This window comes from Dasypus novemcinctus, chromosome 14 (genome assembly GCF_030445035.2).
Source record: "Dasypus novemcinctus isolate mDasNov1 chromosome 14, mDasNov1.1.hap2, whole genome shotgun sequence".
NCBI lineage: Eukaryota > Metazoa > Chordata > Mammalia > Cingulata > Dasypodidae > Dasypus > Dasypus novemcinctus.
Window position 1 is genome coordinate 59693126 of NC_080686.1, and position 24365 is coordinate 59717490.

Below are 24365 nucleotides of genomic sequence, written 5' to 3' on the forward strand. Positions count from 1 at the left end.
ACCAGGTGATAACAGTGAAGTTGTTGGACTGTAGGTATATTTTGAAAATAGAACTACCAGGATTTGCTGCTGGATCATATTTTGGGTGTAAGAGCAAAAGAGGAGTCAAAGAATGATGTCAAAGTTTTAGACTCAGTAACTAGAAGAATGCATTTTTTTGTTTACTGAGTTGGACCTTTATAAAAGGGAGGCAGGAAGGTCAAAGGGTGAGTCCCCATTAGGCCTCAGGGAGGCAGGAAGGAGGAAGAAAGTGATGAGATGACAAGAGGAGGAAGGAGAAAACTCAATGTGAGTGGGGCCATGAGCCATGGAATGAGAATAAACTATAGAAGCTGGAAAAGGAAAGGAAACAGATTCTCCCCCTACAGCAGGGGTTCTTAACAAGGAGTCCGTGAGCTTGAATTGAAATTCAAAGGAACATTATTCTTGCGAGGACATGTTGGTGTGGGTATGATATATTTATTAAATAATAGACAGTATAGTATGGACTTAGATTTCACCTGACTGGCAAAGGGGTCCATTGAACAAAAAGGTTAAGGAGGACCCCTGCCCTAGAGCTTCCAGAAGAACCTGTCCTGCCAGCACCTTGATTTTAGCCCCAAAAGACTCATTTCAGACTTCTGAACTCCAGAAATGAACACAAATAAATTTGTGTTCTTTTATGCCACTGAGTTTGTGGTCATTTGTTACATCAGCAATAGGAAACTAATATACCATTAGACATCTAAGTGAATGTGCTGAGTAGCCATTGGATACAAGTCTTGAGTTTAGGAGAGAGGTGCAGCATGGAAATATGAATTTGGGACTCATGTATAAATATTTATTTTAAAACATAAGGCTGTATGAGATCACCAAGAAAGTGAATGTTGGAAGAGAAAAGAAGAGGCCTCAGACAGTATTTTGACCACCCCAATGTCTAACAGTCATGGAAATGAGGAAGAACCAGCAGAGGAAAATGAGAAGGAGCAGCCAGTGAGGCATAACGTGAAGATCTAAGAGCTTTGGGTCCCAGAAGCCAAGGGAAGAAAGTGTTTCCAGGAATGAGCAAATGTTAAATGCAGCAATTTGAAATATTTCCAATTTAATGTCCACTGGTGATCTCAATCTGTAACTCCTACAAAAATTCCAGGAGGGGCAACTGATACGTAAGAGTAGATTTAGCCATAGATCTCACTCATATTTACTTTTTTGGAGATTGTATAAGCTCTAGTCCTCTCTCAGAAAGCTGTATATCTGGAAAAAATTATTTGGATGCTTAGAATAATGTCATCTATTCATTTACTTATTTGATAAGTAATATTGAATGACTTTTGGCTAGGCCCTAGGAATACACTAAGGAACAAACAAAATCCCTTCCCACGTGGAACTTCCCATCTAAGGTTTGCCCAGATCAAACATTACCTCCTCTATCCCTCCCCAACTTTTTCCAGTAGTTGCCTTCCCTTCTTTTCAGTATCTCATTTATAGCACTCACCACATTTAATGTAACAGCCTGTTATTACCTCTGCTGGTAAACTCTGCCTTCTCTTAGCAAAGTAAGCCTATTTTAGTCATCTTCATAAACACATTCCTTCTTGGGGAGTTTGACAATATGGTTTATTATTCAAACTGGGAAATGTTTGAGAGAAAAAGAAGGCATTAGTAATAATCACACCAGGCAACAGATGTAAATTGAGACTATCCCAGGCCAATGGGGATGTGTGGTCACCCTATTCCTCAGTTTCTGTTGTTCTCAACAACTATTTAGGATTTGGAGTTGTCCTGGGTGGTGCTGCAGGGACAGACGCTGGACATTTGTGTGTTCTGCCATGGCCCCCTTGGTGGAATGGGGGAGAGTGTCCATGTGGTGCACCACTGTCCATGTGGTGCAGCGGTGCTCCAAAATGTATTCACCAGGTGCAGTGGATGTGCCACGATGATGGAAGAGGTTGTTGATGGGGGATGAGTGGGGTGGGGAGGTGGGTAGAGGGTATATGGGGCCTCATATTTTTTGAATGTAACATTTAAAAGAAAATAAAGAAGAAGAAAAAGGATGCACTCTAAAAAAAAAAACACATGAAAAGATACTCAACACACTAGCTATTAAGGAAATGAAAATCAAAACTACAATGCGATATCATCTTACATCCATTAAACTGCTGGCTATTAAAAAAACAGAAGACTATAAGTTTTGGAGAGGATGTGGAGGAATTGGAATCCTTATCCACTGCCAGTGGGACTGTAGAATGGTGCAGCCACCGTGGAAGACCGTTTGGTGGTTCCTCAGGAAGCTAACTATAGAACTGCCACATGACCCAGAATCCCACTGCTCAGTATATACACAGAAGTATTGAAAGCAGGGACATGAACAGCTATATGCACACCAATGTTTATAGTGGCATTATTCACTATGGCCAAAAGTTGGAAAAAACCCAAATCTCCATTGACAGATCAATGGATATACAAATTGTGATATATACATACAATGCAATAAACTCAGCTGTAATGAAGATTGCACTATTAACACACAGGATAACATGGATGAATCTTGAAGACCTTATGTAAAGTGAAGCAAGCCAGGCATTGAAGGACAAACATTACATGACCTCAATGATATGAATTAAGCAAATTGAGCAGATTCATAGAGCTGGAGTCTGGAAGATAGGTTTAAAAGAGACAGAAAAGCAGAAGAAGTTTGTGAGCCAATGCCCATAATGGTCAAAATCTATGATAAGGTGGAAGGGTGTAGTTGTGCAGTAGATAGGCATAACAGTGGTGCAAACATGCAGTTGGGCTGGGAAGTTCTGATCTGTGAGGGGATTAGGGTGGGGAGGGTGGGTTGGGATCTCCATGGAACTGGGGTGAGGGTTGAGGAGGGAGCATATGAAGTCTGGGGATTTTCAGGTATGTGGTTGAAATTACAACATTGGCGATGTTCTTTTGGCAAATATCGGAGTTGATGGGTGTATGTCCAAGAGACTTAGGTCTTTGGAGTATCCAGCATCAGTTGGCCCTGAGTCTCGGAGGAGTTTCAACACCTGCTCTCCAGTTCACTGGGCTCACCCAGGACAGTTAACCAGGAGATGATGATGGACAATGACCATCCCAGGGAACAAAGAGAATCTGCAACTGAAAGTGGGATGGTGCCATCCATCTACCCCATGGGATCTCAGTTGGAGGTGGAGTGGACATTGCCATCCCAGGATCCTCAGGACTGGGGAGTGAACAATGGACTGGAGTGACAGATACAGACCATTACATATCTGTCCATAACTACAAGATTGTGTGGGAAAGAGTGTAAGCTACAATGTAAACTATGGTCCATGGTTGGTGACAATGCTCCAAAATGTATTCATTGGTTGTAACAAATGTGACATGCTAGTGAAGGACGTTGTTTATGTGGGAAAACATGGGAGGGGTGGGGAGCAGGGCATATGAGAATTCCCTATATATCTTGTGTAGCATTTATGTAATCTATCTTTTGAATAATTGAAGGGTATATTTTTTAATTAAATAAATTAAATAAATAAATACTGAAATATGGTAATATTTTGTTTTTTATTTAAATTGAGGATCAATATGTAGGAAACAGTATTAGGAGACATTTAATGAGTACCTACTTTGTACTGGACTCTGTTACTTACGCTGGAGATAAGGCTGAAATCTACAGACCACTGAAATCCCTGCCCTCTTGGCATTTCCTTGGTTCTTGATAGTTTGCATCCTTTTTTAATGTAGCATTTGACCCTTTTATCATAGGAATCCAGGGTGTGGCAGGTATAAAAATTAATTGAATAAAGTGCAACAGCACAGCATGTAAAGTAGGGGTGTGATGTGGTAGGCATGCAAGGTTTGGGCAAAAGAAGTAGGGCTTAAAGTCATTTGAGTAGACCAAGAATCTTGAAACTTATATTTGAGTAGTAGTATTTTTTATGAGATTTCAGAGCCTTTACCTGCTTTTGAAGAAGAAGGAAAGGGTTACTTAGAATAGAATTATTTCTAAAGCTGTATTTACCACATATTTAGCATCTTTACTAATATTAGTTGATAAAGGCTTGGTCAAATAAAAAGTCTGAAGATATTATCATAATCTAAGAATGCTGTAATTGCTTGACTCTAGCCTATAGAGAAAGAGAATTAATGAATTGGATTTTAATATGGTATGCCCAAAGATGGAGGGAATACTTGGGTTCTAGAGTGCACAATACTTTTGAAGGGCAAGCAAGAATTGCATTTTAAAAAGAAATAACCTGTCTACTTATAAGAAGATTATCTTGGCTGTCAGCTATAACCTTGGAAAGAAACTGAAAGGCCTGCTGCAGTCTTCCCAGCCAAGGAAATGTTAGACATCCTCGGAAAAGATAATAGAAGTTAACCTGGAAGCACCATCTTGCCTTGTAAAACTCCACCACCAAAACCAAGAAACACATCTTTATGGGTAAGAAAGAGGGTCAGATGAATGAAAGAGTCCTCATTTAGGCAATTTAGTGCTTACATTTTGAGCGTGGGAGAGGAGGGGAGTGTGGTGGATATAAGAGGAAAGGATGATAGGAAGAATACCTGGGAGGGAGGGAAAAGAGGGAGAGAATGAAAAAGAAAGAGAAGGCTGCTTTCACATTGGAGATTTCTCTTCTAAAGTTACATATAGAAAGGAATATGAAACACTTGACCAGTGTATTGTACTAAGGGAATAAAAATTTGATTGAGAGCCCCGGAGTCTCATTGGTTCTAACTATTGATTTTGTTGCTTCAGCATGCAGCAAAAAATTAGACACTGAGGTAGACATTAACTGGATATGTGATCCTTTTGAAGTCTATACATCAAGTGCCCTGGATATTTTTTTCTTTTTTTTTGCTAAAGAAAATGTGAATTCAGTCATATTCCCTATACAATATAAACAAAACACTTATTTCTTTTAACCTATGTTTTTGCCGTATTTTCTATAACCTTCTGCCTCACCAGGATTACCACAGTGACATTTATAGAGGGATGATGTGTTTTCAGTAAGTTTAAGGGTATCTGTGAACCTTAGCCAGCACAAGAGGGGAATTCCTTGAGATTTAGAGGACCCGGAATGACATTGTAAAAATTGGATTGCCTTGAAAACATAGGTTTGTCTTACAATGGAATCCTTCTGTGCATATCCACAGTGATAGGGCTGGAAAGGGAACTCCAGAAGCCATTTATTCTGTTCCCCTGTCTCCAGAACAGTGGCTAAAACACAATAGGTATCTGAAAATTTAGTACTAATGTAACTTACCCAAGACTGCCTATTTCCCCAAGCTGCAGCCAATTTAGCTGTCAAATAAAAATAACTTAATGACACTCCACCTTATCATCATCCTTTTCCTGGCTCTCCCTTGGGTACCCAGGACTGTTCAAAACTAAATGATGGAGACTGCTAGAAATAAAAATGTGAGCATCAGGGTAGAGCTGACCAGAAAGTAAAGCCTATTCTTGGTTTTGCTTGACAGCTGTTTGAGCTGAAACTGTGTGAAATATGCCCCACACTTACCCCTTGAACTGGGAATTCCAAGGTCATTGCCACAATTGGAAAAGATGATTGCAGCACTCAACACACAAAACTGTAAGATAATTTGCTTTCAAGAATTTGTTTTGAGCATACCTACCACCTGACTAAACAGAATTCCCACTATTATCTGTAAAATATTAACATTTACTGGGCAAAAAGTGGTACTGACGTTGATTGCCCTGTGTTAGAGTAGAGTTTGCTTCTTTGAAGATTGAACTGAGGAGGCTACATGATTAATTCAAACAATTAAGAGTCTCTTTTCCTTAATTTGATTTTGGGATTCCAATGTCACTTTAGGTCAAAACTAAATACAAGTCAACTTAGTTGTGAAAAAATAAAACCTAACCTTTAAAACAAAGAAGAAACCAAATTTGACAAGAGAGGAGATGTTATTGAACTTGGGTCTGTATTTCTGAACAAGAATCGCCTGGAATTTTGCAAAAGCAAAGCACACAAACATCATCGTTGTGTTTATATTAGGAAGTAAGCCTGTTAAAACATGCAATATGTATTTTAAACACTTTTCTTCTTTTTAATCTTGCGTTGCACCCAAAGAATGCTAATTGTTTGTTGGCAGTGAGCTGACCCAAGAGAGAGATGGAGACAGGAGGAATGGAGGGGGGAAGGAAAGATGGAAGGGAGGTTGGTTACAGGATGTGATTCTAACATAAGACCAAGTTATGAACCCTTAACCCTGAGTAGATATTAACTGATCCCAACCTTGGGAGTTACCCAGGAGCATTTCACTACTCTGAATTATATATGTCACATGACAATGAATGACAGTTTCCATGACTCCTAATAAAGAGATGGTTCTCCTTATTAAGAGAATAAAGTGGAGTTACAGATAATATCTGAACTTAATCATTGATCTGCTCAGCCTCCTCATCTATATCCCTCAGCTTGTCTCAATCAGTAGGATTATCTCAGCAATAAACCCTTCAGTCTCTAGAAGTATGTTTCTTCCTACACCCTGTAAATAAGAGGACAAGTATCTCGTTACATGTGCTAAAATAGGTTGAGTGAGACGAGAATGGCTCTGCTCTGCTGTCACTAGCTATTATCAGATTCTCAAATCTACACTGTGTCCCCAATAGTAAAGAAGGGTGTTGTGACACCACGTTCTTGAAAAGCAGCAATTTTAACAGCACCATAACTAGCCTTCTTCATTCTCATCTCTTTGTACAGAGACATTTTGTTTTCCCTGTTGCTTTACCATGTGCTAACAATTAGACAGTGATTCCATAAATGAGGAGAAAGAGCAGTATCATGGAGGGTGGGTGGTTTGTTTTCTTAGTTCTTTATTGAAAACATATGGAGATGTTTATATATAAATAGAAAACAATAGAATTCTGCTGTCACATTTGCATCAGCTATTAAAAATCTATGTGAATGGAAATCAAACATTTCTACCTATGCCAGAATTCTGGGTTACTGATATCTGCACATCCTAATTTGACTTGAAAAGATGTTTTCTTATTTTAGGCTTTTTTATTCTTGGTTGAGGAAATTTTGGAGCAAGAGTTTTGGTTTTCTGGTTTCTTTTTTTCCTTCTTCCTCTCTTTGCTTAATCAAATTACTTTATTAGCAGGAACAATGAAATCAGCAAAGTAGATCTGGTATTATGATAATGAAATTAATTTTTTTTTAAATCTATACATTTGTTTAACTACAATCTCTATTTTTTTTTAAACCCAGGGTGAGGCCCTATGGCCTCACAAGAGACAAAGGGGTGGAGTGGTTCAGAGCCGAGCCTGAGGAGGCGGACCTCTGGAGTTTGAATTCTCGATGCACCATTTAACTAGCTAAATAACCTTGGGAAAGTGGGTTCACCTTACTAATCCCTCAGTTCTTCATTTGTGAAATGAGAACTGTAAGAGCAGTTATCTAATAGAACGATTATGAGCATTACATGAGATAAGCTTTAAAGCATTTCACACCGTGTCTGGCAAGGAGGAAGCCCTCAAAACTGCTGCCTATCTCCGTTATAAGTGGCTAACAGAATGGTTATTATCAGGATCATCTTTGAAAACCTGAGAGGTATTGATGCCTACGGCAGAAAAAAGTAATAACAAGGATGCTGCTGTTTATCAAGTGTTAATTTTGTGCCAGGCTTCACATGCAGTATTTCTTGTAATTCTATGAGCAGGGCACTGTTACCGTCTATTTTGTGCTTTAAGAAACTGAGACTTTACACAGATTGTCCAAAGTCACACGGTTTATAACTGGTTAATCTGAGGATCAAACTCGGTCTGGATTACTCCAAAGTCCATACTCCTTAACTGGCTGCTAAACTGGCTTCCACATGTACAGTCTGTTTCTTTACATTATTCTTTATGTCCCTATCAGCATCCTAAGACACTGCAGTGTCATTCAAAAACTGTGGAGTCCCCTGTCCCTTGTACCTTGGTTCATTTGCAGTTGAGAAAGACCAGGAAGCCCTAAATAAATATTTTGTTTGGAGGTCTGGTAAGTTAAACTTATGCAACCACTTTCACTTTGTTTATGAACAAAGGTCTTTTCTTTGAAGGAGTTCAAAACTCCATATGCACAGGCTCATTATGCAAGCTTTGGAAAAGAACATGTGTCCCTACTTAGAGATGAAGCCAAGGGCCAAGGTGACATGCCTTGGGGAAGAAGGAGGGTCCAGGAACCACCCCCCTCCCACCCCCCAAGTACCCCAGCATGTCAGTTGCGGGGTCGGGAATAGAATATAGTGGATAAAGGTTGTGTCCACCTCATCAGGTTGCTCCTTAGTGTAGGCTCTCGCAGCCAAACTGCTATCTAGCTCCACTTTTAACCTAAATATTACATAACTAGGAGCACTGTGCCTAAGTCTCTTCTCGGAAGATTTGGATCTGCCTGTATATTGGGAACCCTTACATACAAGATTACCCAATTCTGTTTCCATTTACAAAGCATATTGTGATTTTCCTCTTCTCTCCTTTTCACAGGGGAGGGAGAGAGTTCGAGGGGGCATATAAGGGGAAAGGGTCAAGACAGCAAATTGCATGTCAACCCGCTGACCAAGCATCAATGTGCTAAACGAGCCCTGAATGTAAGACATTAATGCAAATATTTTGCATATTATTAACTTTAATGATTTTACCACTTTGCAGTAGCCACAGACAAAAGCTGAGGTGGCACTTTTTGTTATAAATACCTTGGGTCTCTCTCTGAAAATCACCATGAAGACAGAAATCCTTAGAAATGAGAGTGGAAATATTAGCAGACTTCTGCTTTAATAACCTTCTCAACATTAACAATTAAAAAGTGCTGGTATCCCAGAGCTGGAGCATTCAGTCCTGCAAATGCTGGCAGCATCCTCCTTTAGAAATGACTAACTGCTCTTGCCCTTGTAGCAGTAGTATGCTTCCATGGCAATAAGGAACTCATTGTAAAACAATGTGTTTTTTGAAAAAAACAACTTATGCAACCTTCAAATAGTTACGTAAGTGAAATATTATAATTCAGAGCAAGCATATATTACCATGTATGCTAGGGAAGACAGTGTGGAGTTTGGAAAGCTATCATTTCCTAGCTGTGTGACTTTAAGCAAATGACTTAACATCTCTGATCCTCAGTTCTTTCCTTTAAACTAGCATCGATAATAAGGCTGCTTTGTCTACTTCACAGAGTTGTCAAAGGAGATTGTGAATGTGAAATATTTCTGGAAACACTGTACGAATGTTATTATTGATTTTTACTAAGTAAATAATGAGGAATGAATAGCAGTGTAGAACCAAGATTATCTTTGTAATAACTGAGCCATGGTAGATGTTGGTTATTCTTGAAGAAGTGGATGGTTTCTGGGAAACATATGTCCTTGCCAGTCTGAAGGGCCTTAAGCTTGCAAGTCTTGGGGCCAAGTGGTATTTTAGCTGTGCAACCTGACAAGAGCCTCTTACAGTCTAAGCTCTGGCAGTGACAGTATTGGCTACACATAATCATTGCGTGCTTTCGTACCAGACTTTATTTAGAAAGAGTTTGCAAACTAGTGGCCTGGCAGAGTTGTGTGGGATTAGCATGTTGTGGTTTTACACCAGGGAGAGATGCATATCATGTCTCGTTCTATTAACACTCTCTCTCAAGAGTCAACAGATGGAACAACAAGAAAATCAGAAACCCAAGACAAACCCGTCAGTTTGATGCCTTTAAACTTCAGCAGACCTAACAATTTAAATAAGTTTGAATATCTATTTAGAAGGAAGAGGTGCAGAGAAACAGGTCCATAGAGCATACCTTCTTTAGTCTGAGTATGACTAATAGTATCTGGAGGTCTCCCACCATGTAGGAGGAATACTATACTGGTACACAGTAAGTACTAAAGAAAATTGGTGGAAAGAATAGTGTTAGTAGAAATAATTGAGCAACTTTAATATGGGGCTTTTTATTCCCCTTCATTATTTTTTTTTAAAGGTTTATTTTATTTATTTCTCTCCCCTTCCTTCCCCCCCTCCCCCATTGTCTGCTCTCTTGTGTCATTCGCAATGTGTTCTTCTGCATCCACTTGCATTCTCAGTGGTGCTGGGAATCTGTGTCTCTTTTTTGTTGCGTCACCTTGCTGCATCAGCTCTCGTGTATGTGGCGCCACTCCAGGGTGGGCTGCGCTTTTCATGTGGGGTGGCTCTCCTATGCAGGGTGCATTCCTTGCACATGGGGCTTCCCTATGCAGGGGACACCCCTGTGTGGCACGGCACTCCTTGCACGTGGCAGCACTGTGTGTGGGCCAGCTCACCACATGGGCCAGGAGGCCCTGGGTTTGAACCCTGGACCTCTTATATGGTAGGTGGGCCCTCTATCAGTTGAGCCACACCCGTTTCCCAAGCAGATTATGTTTTTGAATCCTTCCAATTCAACTCTTGAGTTTGGCAAGTCCCAAGACGAGTAATTGTGTGTCTCAGAACGGTTAGGTAATATGCAGACCAGACTCTAAGTCAGACACAGCAACATGTGTTTACACAGCTTGTGAGGAGGTGAAGTATTTGATTATTGCTGTTGTTGTTTGATAGTTCCCAAGGAGAAAGCAAAGAAGCAACAGATATAAACCAAACATTGTTCTCTTTTGTTTAGGAAGCTATTTCCAACTACAGCCTGGTGATGGAGTCTGACTCGGGAACCTTCTTACCCTATGGGCTGCAGTTCACTGGCAGTGATAAGGCCAGGACCATTATGAAGGAAGTCATGAACTTGCTGCAGCCCATCAATATCACACGGCTCTTCAGAGGTGGAGAAGGGACAGACATCAACTACTGGATCCAAGCTGGAGTACCCGGTAAGACCAAAAGAAAAAGGTGGTCTGAGGGTGGTTTTCCTTATATACTTCCACAGATTTAAAATTAAATTTCTATCCAAAGGTGGTAAAATGGATACTGAGAGGCCATTTAATGCCTGGAAACCCCAAGCTTTTGTCTGTAGGGTATCATATGATGATTTCCAAAAAGAGCTCCTGCTCTTTATCAGGTAGATGGCCTTTTTGCAGACACTGCCTTGTTTAATCTATACAGCCATCATGTGAAAGTAGATACAATTATCCCTATTTTGCCGATGAAGAAATGGACTAGAAGGGTTAAATGACTTGATCAGGGCTATATTGCTTTTAAGTGCTGAAGTTACACTGAGAACCCGCCATTTTGGCTTCAAGGCCAGTGGCCCTTTTCCCACAATGTGCAACAGCCCCGGGGGTCTGGAATGCTGGATGGTCTTCTGAATCTATGGCAGCATCTGAAATGTTTATGTTACAGACATATGTTATTTTACACAGCTCTTGCTTGTGTAAAAAATTTCAATTCATTCCTGTTTCGGAATCATTTCCCCCTGGGGGCAAGGAGTTTGTTATTGTAAGTAACTACTTATTCCTTCTCACATTCCTTCTTCCACTCTTCTCCCTCCCTCTATAGATCAGAAAGGTTTATATAAAGCCAGTGGTTCATTTAGACGATGACGAATATTTCCTGGAATTCTTTTTTTGTTTCCTTTGGAGTGTTGTGAGATGGAATCAAATTATTGCCGTCTTCCTCTATTATTTCGAGCTATCTTTTGATATTTCAAATTTGAGCTATTCCTGAAAGAAATAATGGAACTGCTTATAGCTCTTGATACCTACTGAAAATTTCAGGAATTCTGAAAATGATGAAGAACCATAGTTAATCTGAAAAATAAAATAAAAATATACAAGTTGTATACACTATATCCTTGAAGATCTGGCAAATCATAATAACTTAAACCTAAGAATTCAAAATATTAATTAAGTTATGATTTAAATACCCACTTGCCTAACTTTTGAAAAATTAATGAGAATAGTCCAAAATTCCACTCATTCTTTCTGCTTTTCTTCTTCCTTCCCTTTTTCTGTTCAGTCAATAAATATTTCTTGGGCCCCTACCATGTTCTAGACCCATTCAATTTCTGTAATATGAGGTGATTATATGATGGCTGGGCCCCAAATTATTAATGTCCTATATATACTCAATGCAGAAATTCTAATTAAGAGCAAAGTTGGAATTAGAATTAGAATTAGAATTCAAAATTATTTACAGTAAGTTGTCATTAATTATTGAAAACACATAGATTAATTTATGAAAGGATCATCTTTAGGATAATTATAAGCTCCAGGTTAGAATGAGAGGAGTAGCTTTTATTCTGAATATGTGGGCAATGAGGTATAATCCAAGATTCTCAAATTTCCCCAAATGTACCCTTTTTAAACATCTTCTTTCTTTAGAAACTCTTCAGTAAAATAGCCATTAATGGAAAAAAAATTAGGTGCCCTCTTATAGTGATCTAAAGGAGAGAACCCATTCTTACTACACATTGGCCAAAAAAGTTTTCTCTTCTGCTTTACAATTTGAAATGCAGCCTTTTTGTGATGTTGGCTTGTGGTAGAAGTGTGTTAGAAAGAGAGGACTTGAGTGTGTGTTCTGGCTTCACAACTTGCAACTGCAAATGAAGTAACTTTTCTGCCTCACTAATTTGCTGTTAAACATTCTTGTTAATCAACTACTGTGTGATGGGGGATCAGTGGTAAAGAAGATAGACAAGATCTGTGCCTTCACAGGCTGTATAGTCTACTTAGTGAGACTTAGTAATTTTATCTGCAAAATAGGTATGGTAACATATTGAGCGTCATTTCCATCAAAGCTCCATGTGAGCATCTCTTCCTCTGTCCCCTACCATATTGACTGGCTCCACCATTCGGAGTCCTCAAAATCATCTGGGAACTCAGAAAAGGTGAAAGAGAAGAAAACTTCCTCAGTGTGATTAAAGGCATATAAGAAAGATGCACAGCTCACCTCATACTCAATGGTGAAAGACTAAAAGCTTTCCCCCTGAGATCAGGACAAGGCTGCCCATTGTCACCATTGTTATTCAACAGTGTAATGGAAGTTCTAGCCAGAGCAAGTAGGCAAGAAAAGAAATAAAAGGCATGCAAATTAGAGAGGAAAAAGCAAAGCTCCCCTCCACACATACATACATACACACTAGAAACAACTAAGCACAAACACACAGATGCACACAGATACGTACAGAAACACACTAACACAAGGAATGTTGCTACAGGAATTAATACATACAAGTGAAGATTTAGACATTATAGACAAACCCAAGTAAGAATTTGAATTGAAAAAGGAACATGTGCGGAGCAGATGTAACTCAAGCAGTTGAGTGCCTGCTTCCCACATGAAAGGTCCCAAGTTTCGTTCCTAGTGTCTCCTAAAAACGAAACAAAACACACAAAAAGCAAACAGATGAAAAACCCAACTCAGGGTAGCCGAGGTGGCTCAGTGGTTTAGCACTGGCTTCCCACATACAAGGTCTCAGGTTCAAGCCCCAGCCCTGGAACTTAGAAAAAAAAGAGGGTCATATAATTCATAATTCACACATAATAAAAAATCTACATTGCATTCTTTTGATATGTTTATATATTTTTAATTTAAATGTTAAGTTACTGGCTTTAAGTAATATATTTTAAAAATAATATAATTGAATTCTTACAATAGACATACTTTTCTCTCTTAATAAGGCTTTCAGAATAAAAATTAACAAATTTTAAGAAGGATCAGATGACATGATCCTATATAGAGAATATCCTGAAAATTCCACAGTAAAGCTACTAGAGTTAATAAATGAATTCAGCAAAGTGATGGGCTACATGATCAACATGACAAATATCAATGATGTTTCTGTATAATCGTAATGAACAATCTGAAGAGGAAATTAAGAAAAACTTCCACTTATGATAGCAACTAAAAGAATCAAATATCTAGGAATAAATTTAACCAAGGATGTAAAAAGCTTACACATGGAAAACTACAAAATGTTACTGAAAGAAATCAAAGAAGACCTAAATAAATGGAAAGATATTCTGTGCTCAGAGATTGGAAGGCCAAATTTTGTTAAGATGTCAGTTCTACCCAAAGCAATATCCAGATTTAATGCAATCCCAGTCAAAATACCCTAGACTTCTTTGCAGAAATAAGAAAGCCAGTCATAAAATTCATATGGAAGGTAAGGAGTCCCACATAGGAAAATCATCTTGAAAAAGAATGAAATTGGATGACTTGTGCATTTCTATTTTAAAACATACTACAGAGCTATAATAATTAAAACAGCATGCTACCAGCACAAGGACAGATATGTAGACTCATTAGAATAAAACTGGAATTTCAGAAATAAACTCTCACATCTATGGCCAATTGATTTTTGACAAGGGTACCAAATCCACTCAATGTCTCTTCAATGAATGTTGCTAAAAACTAGATAACTATATGCAAAAGAAGGAAGGTAAACCACTACCTTACACTGTATACAAAAACTAACTCAAAATAGATTGAAGGCCTAAATATAAGAGCTAAGACTAAAATATGCCTGGAAGAAAACCTAAAGAACCGTCTTCAGAACCTTGTGTTAGGTAATAGTTTCTTAGACTTTACACTAAAAGCATGAGCAACAAAAGAAAAAAAGAAATAAGATCTTATCAAAATTTAAAACTTTTGTGCATCAAAGGACTTTATCATGAAAGTAAAAAGACAATCTACAGAACAGGAAAAAATATTTGGAAACTACATATCCACTATGACTTTAATAATCAGAATATAGAGAAATGCTACAATGCATTTTTAAAAAGACCAACAATACAATTTGAAAATGGGCAAAAATCTTAAATAGACATTTCTACAAAGAAGATATCCAAATGGCCAATAAGCATATGAAAAACTGCTCAATATCACTAGCTATTAGTGAAATACAAATCAGGAACTCTGAACTTTCTGCATGATTCTTCTGTAAGCCTACACGTGTTCTAATAAAAATGAAGGGAAAAAAAACCACAATGAGATACCAATTTCACACCTACTGGAATGGCTACTATTAAAAAAAAAACAACAGAAAATAAAAGTGTTGGAGAAGATGTTGAAAAATAGAACATTCGCTGTCAGTGGGAATGTAAAATGATGCAACCACTGTGGAAAAGTTTGGTGGTTCCTCAGAAGGTTATGCATAGAATTACCATATGAGCTGGCACTCTAAGTTCTTGGTATATACCCATTAGAATTGAAAGCAGGAACTCAGATATTTGCATACCAATGTTCATAATGACATAATTTTCAATTGCCAAAAGATGGAAGCAATCCAAGTGTCCATCAAGAGATGAATGTGTAAACAAAATGTGGTACATACATACACTGGAATATTATTCACCCATAAATAGGAATGAAGTTCTGATACATACTGCAGCATGGGTGAACCTTGAAGATACTATGTTGAGTGAAATAGCCAGATGCAAAAGGGTAAATATTGTATGAGCACAGTGATATGAAATAATTAGAATATGCAAAGTCATGGAGTCAGAAAATAGAATACAGGTTACCAGGTACTGGGGTAGAGGTAATTAATGCTTCATTGGTAAGGAATTTCTGTTTTGGGTGATTTGGCAATAGATGATGGTGATGAAGGCACAACTTTTTTAATGTAACTAACACAGCTAAATTGTATATTTGAAAGTGGTTAAACTGGAAAATTTTAGGTTATATATATTTTACCAAAATAAAATTTTTAAAAATCAAACTGTACAACACTAATATTGACCCTCGTGTAAACAATGAACCATGTTAATAGTATAATTATAATATTATTTTATCAATTGTAACAAAAGTACCACACTAATGCAAGTTCTTGATAATAGGGAAACTGTATGTAAAGTTAGAATATGGAACTCTGTACTTTCTCCATGTTTTTCCTATAAACCTACTACAGCATCTCTAATAAAACAAATTAATTAATCCTCATACAATGTTGGAAAACAAAGAAAAATTTCACCTAGGACATTCTGGTTTTCTAGTTTACTCCAAATCCTTCCTACGTCTTCAACTTATTCCCTGTGTTCCACCCCACAGACCCGTCTCAGTACTTGCTGATTCCTACCACGGGCTCCTACTGACATCCCCTCCCACCTAATTGGCCCACTGCTTCTAGAGTGAACTTTCTAAATTGATAATCAATGTATAAATTGAATTCAGAATGGATATAAGCCATTTAAGTTTAACTCAAAAACAACTCTGGAGTGGGTGGTTACAGAGCACTTAATTTGGTCATTCATCCACATCACGGACCTGGATTCTTTCCATCTTTCCACTTTGCTGTCTTCAGCCTGTTGACTCTTGTCCTTAGACTTGTTCCCTTGTAGCCTCAAGATGGCTTCAGCAATTCCAAGTAACACATTCTTACATTCTGCAATGTGTAAGAGAGAATGCCCATTATTGATTTCCCTTCCTAAGAGTGAGGAACACTTTTTCAGAAGCTTCATCACAGAAAGCTCCTCAATCTCAATCTCACTGGCCAAAATTGTGACACATGTCTGTACCTAAATCACGCAGTGGCAATCAAGTGGACTTCCCATAACGGGCTTAAGTTGATCACATTTTACCTCCAAGTGATTCCAAATTGCAGTCAAGGGTGAGAACCACAACTGTAAGCTAAACATATATAATGGGCTCATGTGGGCTTTGATTGGGTCTACACTAACACAAAGAATGAAAAATTAAAACTTACATGGGCAATTAAATCTAATGTGCCAAGTGGCCTCAATAACAGTACGTCAGATATAACCTTCTCTGAGGAATACTGAGTGTGGATTCACTGACCCCTATGGATAACAGGTCTAATTCTGTACTGCACTTTGCAGAATAATATTGATTAAAGACATTAAAAGAATATCTATGAGTAATTTCATTGTTTAAATATGACATTAATAATTATTAGGGAACTATTTCTACAAAGAATTGTGGATTTTGTAAAGATGTATCCAGCAAAAGAATTTTTCACTTAGGTATCAACCTCCAAACACCAGGTAGTTTTGGGTATTGATGAAGCCAATGCCCTACCTCTACCTAGGACCCAGTCTACACTGAAAAATATAGCTTCCTGATAGATGAGAAAAATTGGCGTTCTTTAGGAAGAAGGTGGGGGTTTCTGCTGGGTAAGCAACTGAGGAGCTGCAATATCTGATAATCTCTTCTCCTTGCTTAAAATCCTCAACGCTTCCCTGTTGCCTTCAGGATGTCATATATTTCTGAAGTCTTTACTTGGCATGGAATTCAAGGCTCTTCTTGTTCCACCTTCTGGCTTGTGTCTAGCTCTTCTGTTATCCTCCTCCACTCCTTTCTATCCATCCCTCAGGCATACAGGTCTAATTTTAAGAACTTTCTTTTGTTCTCACTCTTCCTTGTCTTTGGACATGCCCTATTGTAGCTTCTTCACCAGCTAATTGCTGCTCATTCATAGTAATTCAGTTCCTGGTTCTCCTCCACCCACAAATCTTTCCTGATTCCCCACTGTTGGATGAATTGTCCCTTGGGTATGCTCAGAGAGTGACCTGAGCTCATCTACCTTCATAGCACTTATTCAGCTCTTGTAATGGCGGTCAACTGTGAATTCCTGAGAAGTGCCTGGCCCTCAACAAAATGTCCACAAATCAAATATTGAATAAATAGGATCTAAGTTCTTGGGAATAATAAATAAGATAATGTGAGAGAGGTCTGTTAACTGTAATGCACTACACAATCATAAGTTATGATTACTTTTCTGGTACCTTTGTTTTATTTAACAGTCCTCTTCTTTGACTTTTATTTTAAAAGTCTCATTTTAGTTTCTTTCAACTTTTCTATAATCATCTAAAGTCCATGTTGAAGTACCAAATATGCAGATTACTCAGAATTTCACATACTTTCCATCTTGCTTATTTCTGCCCAATACCTCATATGGCATTAAGCAGAGCTAAATGAAAACTTTCCATTTCTGCATTTCCAAAGGCCTTTTTTCAAAAATATTCCAAGGAAGAAGAAGATCTGGACACAAGTGGGAATGATAATGTAAAGTAAATTGAAGGTTCAGGCACTGGACCCAGAACTCAAATGTTGTTTTCCAGTTACCAGATAGAATAGTGTAACCCAGCAGTTCTATGTCCCTGCTGTCCCTAATTAAAAGATGCCTCCCTTATGGTGAAAATTGTCTGTGCAGTGATGTTTAGAAAAATCAGTGCCGCAGGGTGGGCAGACTTCACCCCATGGGGAATGTGAAAAGAGTACTCTGATGTGTGACTGTAGCCCTCATTTAAATAGATGGGGTAGTTTTATTCAATCAACAAGCATGTTTCAAGTTTTAGACTCTGAGGATTCAGGATGGAAAAGATTTACCAAAACTCTGCTCTTGTGAATTTATACTGTAGTTGGGAAGATGCGGTTGGGGATGGGAGGAAACAGACCTTAACTAATAAATAAATCAAAAATAAAGAAAAATATTAGAGCGTGATAGGGTTATACAGGGAGTCATCGAGGGGTGCTGTCTCTTACCTCTTTTCATGCGAGTAAGGGTTCTTGCTAGATGGGTTGTGTATCATCCACATTAATACCATATCATTAGAAATTGCTCACCAGAACAGCTAATCAGCATTTCTTCTGCCTCTACCCCTCCCCACCGCTTGCATCAGTGCACCTCAGCTTGACAGAAGCCATTTGGAATCTTACTGCTGCCCAGGCTTCATGTTGACCATCCTGTCTTGTTTTGTGTGAGTCATATGGTGTCCTCACAGGAGAAATAAATGATGTAGGGGCCCTATTCTATAAGAGGGTTTAGTGCCATGTCTGCTCAGTTTGGCGACTAGGTTTATTATTTAATCACACGTGCTTTAACAGTTTGAAGCTTTTATGGACCCCAGAAAATGATGTCCTAGGGGCAGGCCAATTCCTGTGCATGTAAACCTATTATTGATGGGACCTTTTGATTAAATTACTTCATTTAAGGGCCTTTGATTAGATTGCATGACCCAGGGTATGTCTTAATCCTCTTATTGGAGTCCTTTATAAACAGAAGAATAAAAAGTCACAGATACAGACAAAAGCTACAGAAACAGAGAGGGACCCAGAAGCTGAGAGAGAAGTCCCCAGGAGCCAGAAGCTGAAATAAACTGAACACAGAAGCTAGAGGAACCACTTCCATCAGAAGCTGCAAGCACCAACCCAGAGAAGGGGGAGAGACCAGTGGACAATGCCGTGTGCCTGATTGCCCATGCTGCAGCCTGGGGAGAAAGGATCTCCTGATGCCTTGATTTGGACACTTTCATGGCCTCAGAACTGAAAGCTTTTAACCAAATAAATCTCATTGTAAAAGCCAATTCATTTCTAATATAGTGCTTCAAGCAGCTTTTAGCAAACTAAAACACATGCATTTAGTCTTATATATGCCAGGCTGTGTTCTAGGCATTAGAGATGCAATAATGATCAAAACACAGTCCTTTCCCTCAAGCACCTTACAATATATTGAGTGATCCAGCTAAGTATGGAGGCAATTGCCAATGACCTCATGGCTATAAGTGTCATTAGAGTACACACATCCACATGGTGACTGAATAATAAACTGGAAAAGTTTATTTAACCTCTCTTTACCCCAGTTCCTTAAGCTATTAAATAAGAACAGTAATAGTACCTACCTTATAGAATTTGGGGATGATTAAATGGAATAATACCTATAAAATGTTTAAAACAACATCCCTCAATAAAGGTATATATTATTAGTGAATAGCTATAGATAATATGAGAGGGTTACTATGCACAGGAGTATTAAATGAAAAATGAAACAGTTGAGAATAATGGAACCCACAAGTAGGAATAAACTATATGGAATTTATTGAAGTTAATAATGAAATAAATACAAACAGAAATATAGAACAAAATTTATATAGTAGTGATCTCATTTTCAGTTCCTCTACAGCAAGGAATTGGGAAAACCAAGTACAGTCAAGGCAAGTGGCTCTGTCCTGATTTTCTTAGATCATCTTTACTACCATATTTAATCTCTTCTATGTCTCACTCTGAGTTAAACAGAATTTTAATACTAAGTGTAGTAGTCAGGGTATCCAGTGAAACAGAACAGAACAGACAGGTTATACATACGTGTGTGTGTGAACATGCACATGCACATCTGTATGTATATGTGTGTGTGCACGTATGTATGTAAATATTATGAGATTTATTATAGGCGTTGAATCAAGTAACTGGAGATAGGCAAGTCTAAATTCCATAGGGCAGGCCACAAGTCTGGAACTCTAGTGAAGGTTTCAATGAATTCCCCAAGAAAAGCTGGCTGACTGAGATAAAGATAGAAATTCTTCTTTCTGACTATTAAAATCATCAGATCTCCGTTTAAGGCCTTTGACTGACTGGATGAGACTTCTCATTGCTGAAGGCAACCTCTTTTATTGATTGTAGATGTAATCAGCCATAGATGCATTCAACTGACTAATGACTTAAATCTATGAAATATCCTCAGAGTGACAATCAGACCAGGGCTTGCTTGGCCAAAAACTAGACACCATAACCTAGCCAAGCTGACAGTTGAATGTAACCATCATAATCACCTCACTGAATCACTGTAATTCACTGAAGGCACTGAGTACACAATCTCATATGACCCTCTAGCCATAGTTCTAGGTATAGAATAGCTACTGTAAAGAACAATGTTATGCTTAAACCTAAGGAGATATTCCCTCTTCAGGGCATCTTCTTCTGCAACTGTCTGGATTTTGGTGCAAACAAAATGAGTTCTGGCACAAGTTGTAGAAATATTTCCCCTGTGGTTCAGGAGTCAGTGCCTCTATGATTCTCTCTGAATTGGAGTACCACGTTCCTTCCTGGATGCATTTATCAGTAATTTGTGGTTTAGCCTTTCCATGTCTACTTTTATGGATGGAATATTAGTTCAGTATCTGTTGACTTCTTCTTACTATGTGTTAGGTGCTGTGGGGACTAAAAAGACAAAAATTAATGTCCTTATACTTTTTTTCTTTCAAAACAGATCTTTAGTATAAAATATTATAAAAGATATGTAATATATTAAATACAATGAAATATAAAATAATATTTCAGAAAGTTTGGGAAATAGGGATCAAATACGGGACTGTGACCAACCAGTCTGACACAGAACTATGATCATTTTTACATATTCCTTTCCATTGGTTTTTTCTGTCTTAAGAAATCCTGAACATATGAAAAGTTTAATGTTTAATTTAGCAAAACAGGAACAAGATCTCAGTACAACAATACAAAAATTTCCGGAACAGACCTGACCATGTCCTCTAACACAGTTACAGCCTAAAAGGAGAGGAGAGCATTGTTTATATCACTGGACAGTTAATTACACCTTAGGAAATCTCTTCTATTGTTGTCCTAACCTATTATTTAAAGCACACACTTTCACTTTATAGTTAATACACTTTGTATTTTATTTCTTGAACTGGATTGAGGATCAAGAGAGTATCTTATTCTTGTTTGTTTACCCATGACATCTATTATTACCTGGCACATAATAGGTATCCAGTTAATGTTTGCTTATTAGATGTCCTGATTTGACAGTGAACACAATGATTGATTGATCTGTTTATGTTTTAGCATCATTATGAACTAATGGATTTAAAAATATTTGATGTGTTTCATCCTGTTGCAGTAATTATTCTTATTGATGTTCAAATTATCTCATCTTTTACTAGTAGGAGCCTCTTCAGGTGGGTTCCTGAGTCTTTTGCCACGGTCCCTGTGGTTGTCAGTAACTTGCTACCTTTATGATATGACAAGATGCTCTAGAGCATCGTATGTATTTCCTAACCTAGATCTATAAGCTGCCATTTCTCCAAAGAGCCAGGTTCTTTTATAAGAACACAGTATTTAGAGGCCACAATCTGAAAACTAAGGCGTGCTCATTGGTACTGAATTTTTCATTGTTTCTAGGCCTTTCAGTAGATAAAGCTGGGAGATATGTATTCTTTTTATTTAAAGAGAAAATATATTATGAATTGTATATTTCCAATTCAAATTCAGGCCTACTAGAATTTTACTTAACTTCATCAATGTTATATCTCCTTTTTACCCCTTGCCAAAAATCTGGTTCTAAGTGCAACAACATAATTACTAGTTTACTTTATTCTAAAATATATATAGTAGTCTCAGAATAACAATACCAACACAAATACCAACATTATGATTGTTAAAGATGGGTTGTTTTTTTTTACAACTCTTTTTATCTTTAGTATATATATTCACTAAAAATGTGTTGATTTCTGTTAACTTGCACAGCAAATTACTCTGCATGTGATATCATTTCCTTCTTTCTTATTTTTATTTTAAAAACTGAAACTACTGATTTCTAAAATGTTTAAGAACTTACTTCTAAAAATTCTTTATAAAGCAGATTTACTAATGTGATTACCTTGGAGTGTGACATAGTTGGATCCTGTAGATACATTGTCACTTGGTCTTTCTTCTTAGACCTAATTTAGACAATTTATGGTTTCATTCATTCATAAAAGAGATTTCTAGTAAGGACCATATGGTGTTCAAACAAGAGGAATAAGAAAGGAATTTAACATGTATTTTAGTGTCTACTATTCATCAAGTGTTAAGCTAGATACTTTATAAACATTATATCATAGAATTCATTAAAAACCTTTTAAAGTATATATTATTATTCTCTAACCAATTTTCAGATAATGTAATTGGGGCTCTGAGAATTTCCTTTGTCCAAAGTCACACAGACTTAAGTGGGGATGACAGAAATAATATATAGATCTGTTTGACTCCGATGTCATGTTATAAGGCATGGTCTCTGTCCTCAATGAGTTAATGAAGAATTTAGACACAGGAAGCACAAAGTGCAATTGGAGTTCAGGCAAGAAAAGCATGAAACTGACTGGTATCTCCCCAAAGGGATAGCATTTCACCTGATTTTGAAGAAAGAATAGAATTGTGTTACATAGAGAGGGAGTACATTATATGTGGAAAATGGGTGTGAGCACAGTTCTGCAGATAGGAAAGTATAATGGGGTCTTAAAATCATGAGTGGTCTGGTGTGGCCAAAGTTTTGATTAATATAGGGAAATAGTCAGATATAAAACTGAAAAGGTTGTCTGAGATGCAGTTGAAATCTGAATGCCGTTCTGAAGATTTGGGACAGTCAGAAACTTTTGAAGGTTTTCAACAGGAGTGAAACAAAATGCCTCAATTCCAGCCACTAGGCAGGCTCCATTTAACCAGCTCCTCCTCCTTTGAGGGACTCAAGACAAGACTCAGCTTCATAGATCCACATATCTCACTAATCTAGCTATATCTTCTATAAACGTCTTGCTAAAACTATTATTTTCTTTGATGTTTTGCTGCTTGGAGTTTTGCTACATTAAGCCTTCCAGTTGGAAAGACATGGAGCAGTCCCACAAAGCATTGCACTGGATGGGTAGTGGGATTCTTAGGTGTCAACAAATAAAGTCTGACTCTAACTGGACATCCTCAATCTGCTCATTGACCCTTCTTTAATTCAAATAAGTCTTAGAGTATCATGATATTTCCTCAATTTCTTATAAGTGCTTTGCTAAAAATATGCTTATCAATTCAATTACTTTAATAATTATGAGATTATGAAAACAAGAGGAAAAAATATCACAATTCAGAAGATTTGGGAGAAATTGTATTCATATAGGGCAATGACTTTTTACTCTAGAAATGAGTTGTATCTCAATTGTTTTACAGTACACTCCTTAGTTTGAGTAATTTCATTGTTTCAAGAGCTTCCTTTTGCTCAGTATTAAAGCTCAAAATGACCACTTAACCTGATATTCTTGCATAACTCCCTCATGGGTTCACTAGCCTAGTGAAGTAAGTCACCCCATTTTTATAAGAAAGTGTGAGATTGCATAATTCATGGTACCTAAACTTCCTTTTGTAATATATTTGCTGTCTTAGTATCCTTCCAGTTCGTAATTCATAAATCAAGTATAGTTGAGCTCTGTGAAATCTGTTAGTTACAGATCTTTTGAGACACGTGTGAACTGTTGCCTAAAATATGAACAGTTAGTTAATTATGAAGTGCTCCCTCAGTAATCTTTCATTTTTTGGTTATAACAACTGAAATATTCTCCTGGCAGGTGAGAGAACAGAATCCTAGGTAGAGGTAGGGCATTGTCTTCACCAGTACTCAAAATTACCTGGTGTTTGGAGGTTTAAACTAAAGTGGAAATTGTTTGCTGGATACATCTTTACAAAATCCATAATTCTTTGCAGAAACAGTTCATTAACAATTATTAATGTCATATTAAAACAGTGAAATTATTTATAGATATTATTTTAATGTCTTTAGTCAATATCATTCTGTAAAGTGTAGTACAGAACTAGAGCCATTATCTGAGGGGTCAGCGATTCCACACTCAGTATTCCTCGGAGAAGGTTATATCTGAGGTACCCTTATTGAAGCCACTTGGCACATTAGCTTCAATTGCCCATGTAAGTTTTAATTTTTCATTTTTGTGTTAGTATA

At 37.6% G+C, this 24365-nt stretch overlaps 1 protein-coding gene across 1 annotated transcript in view; it reads left to right on the forward strand.

Annotated features, from left to right (window-relative positions):
- The window catches only part of CPQ (carboxypeptidase Q), a 521738-nt gene that overhangs the window by 414361 nt on the left and 83012 nt on the right, over positions 1–24365 (forward strand). The window contains exon 7 of the mRNA XM_004474687.4: positions 10587–10788. Within this exon, the coding sequence (XP_004474744.1) occupies positions 10587–10788 (202 nt within the window). The remainder of the gene's footprint in view (positions 1–10586; positions 10789–24365) is intronic.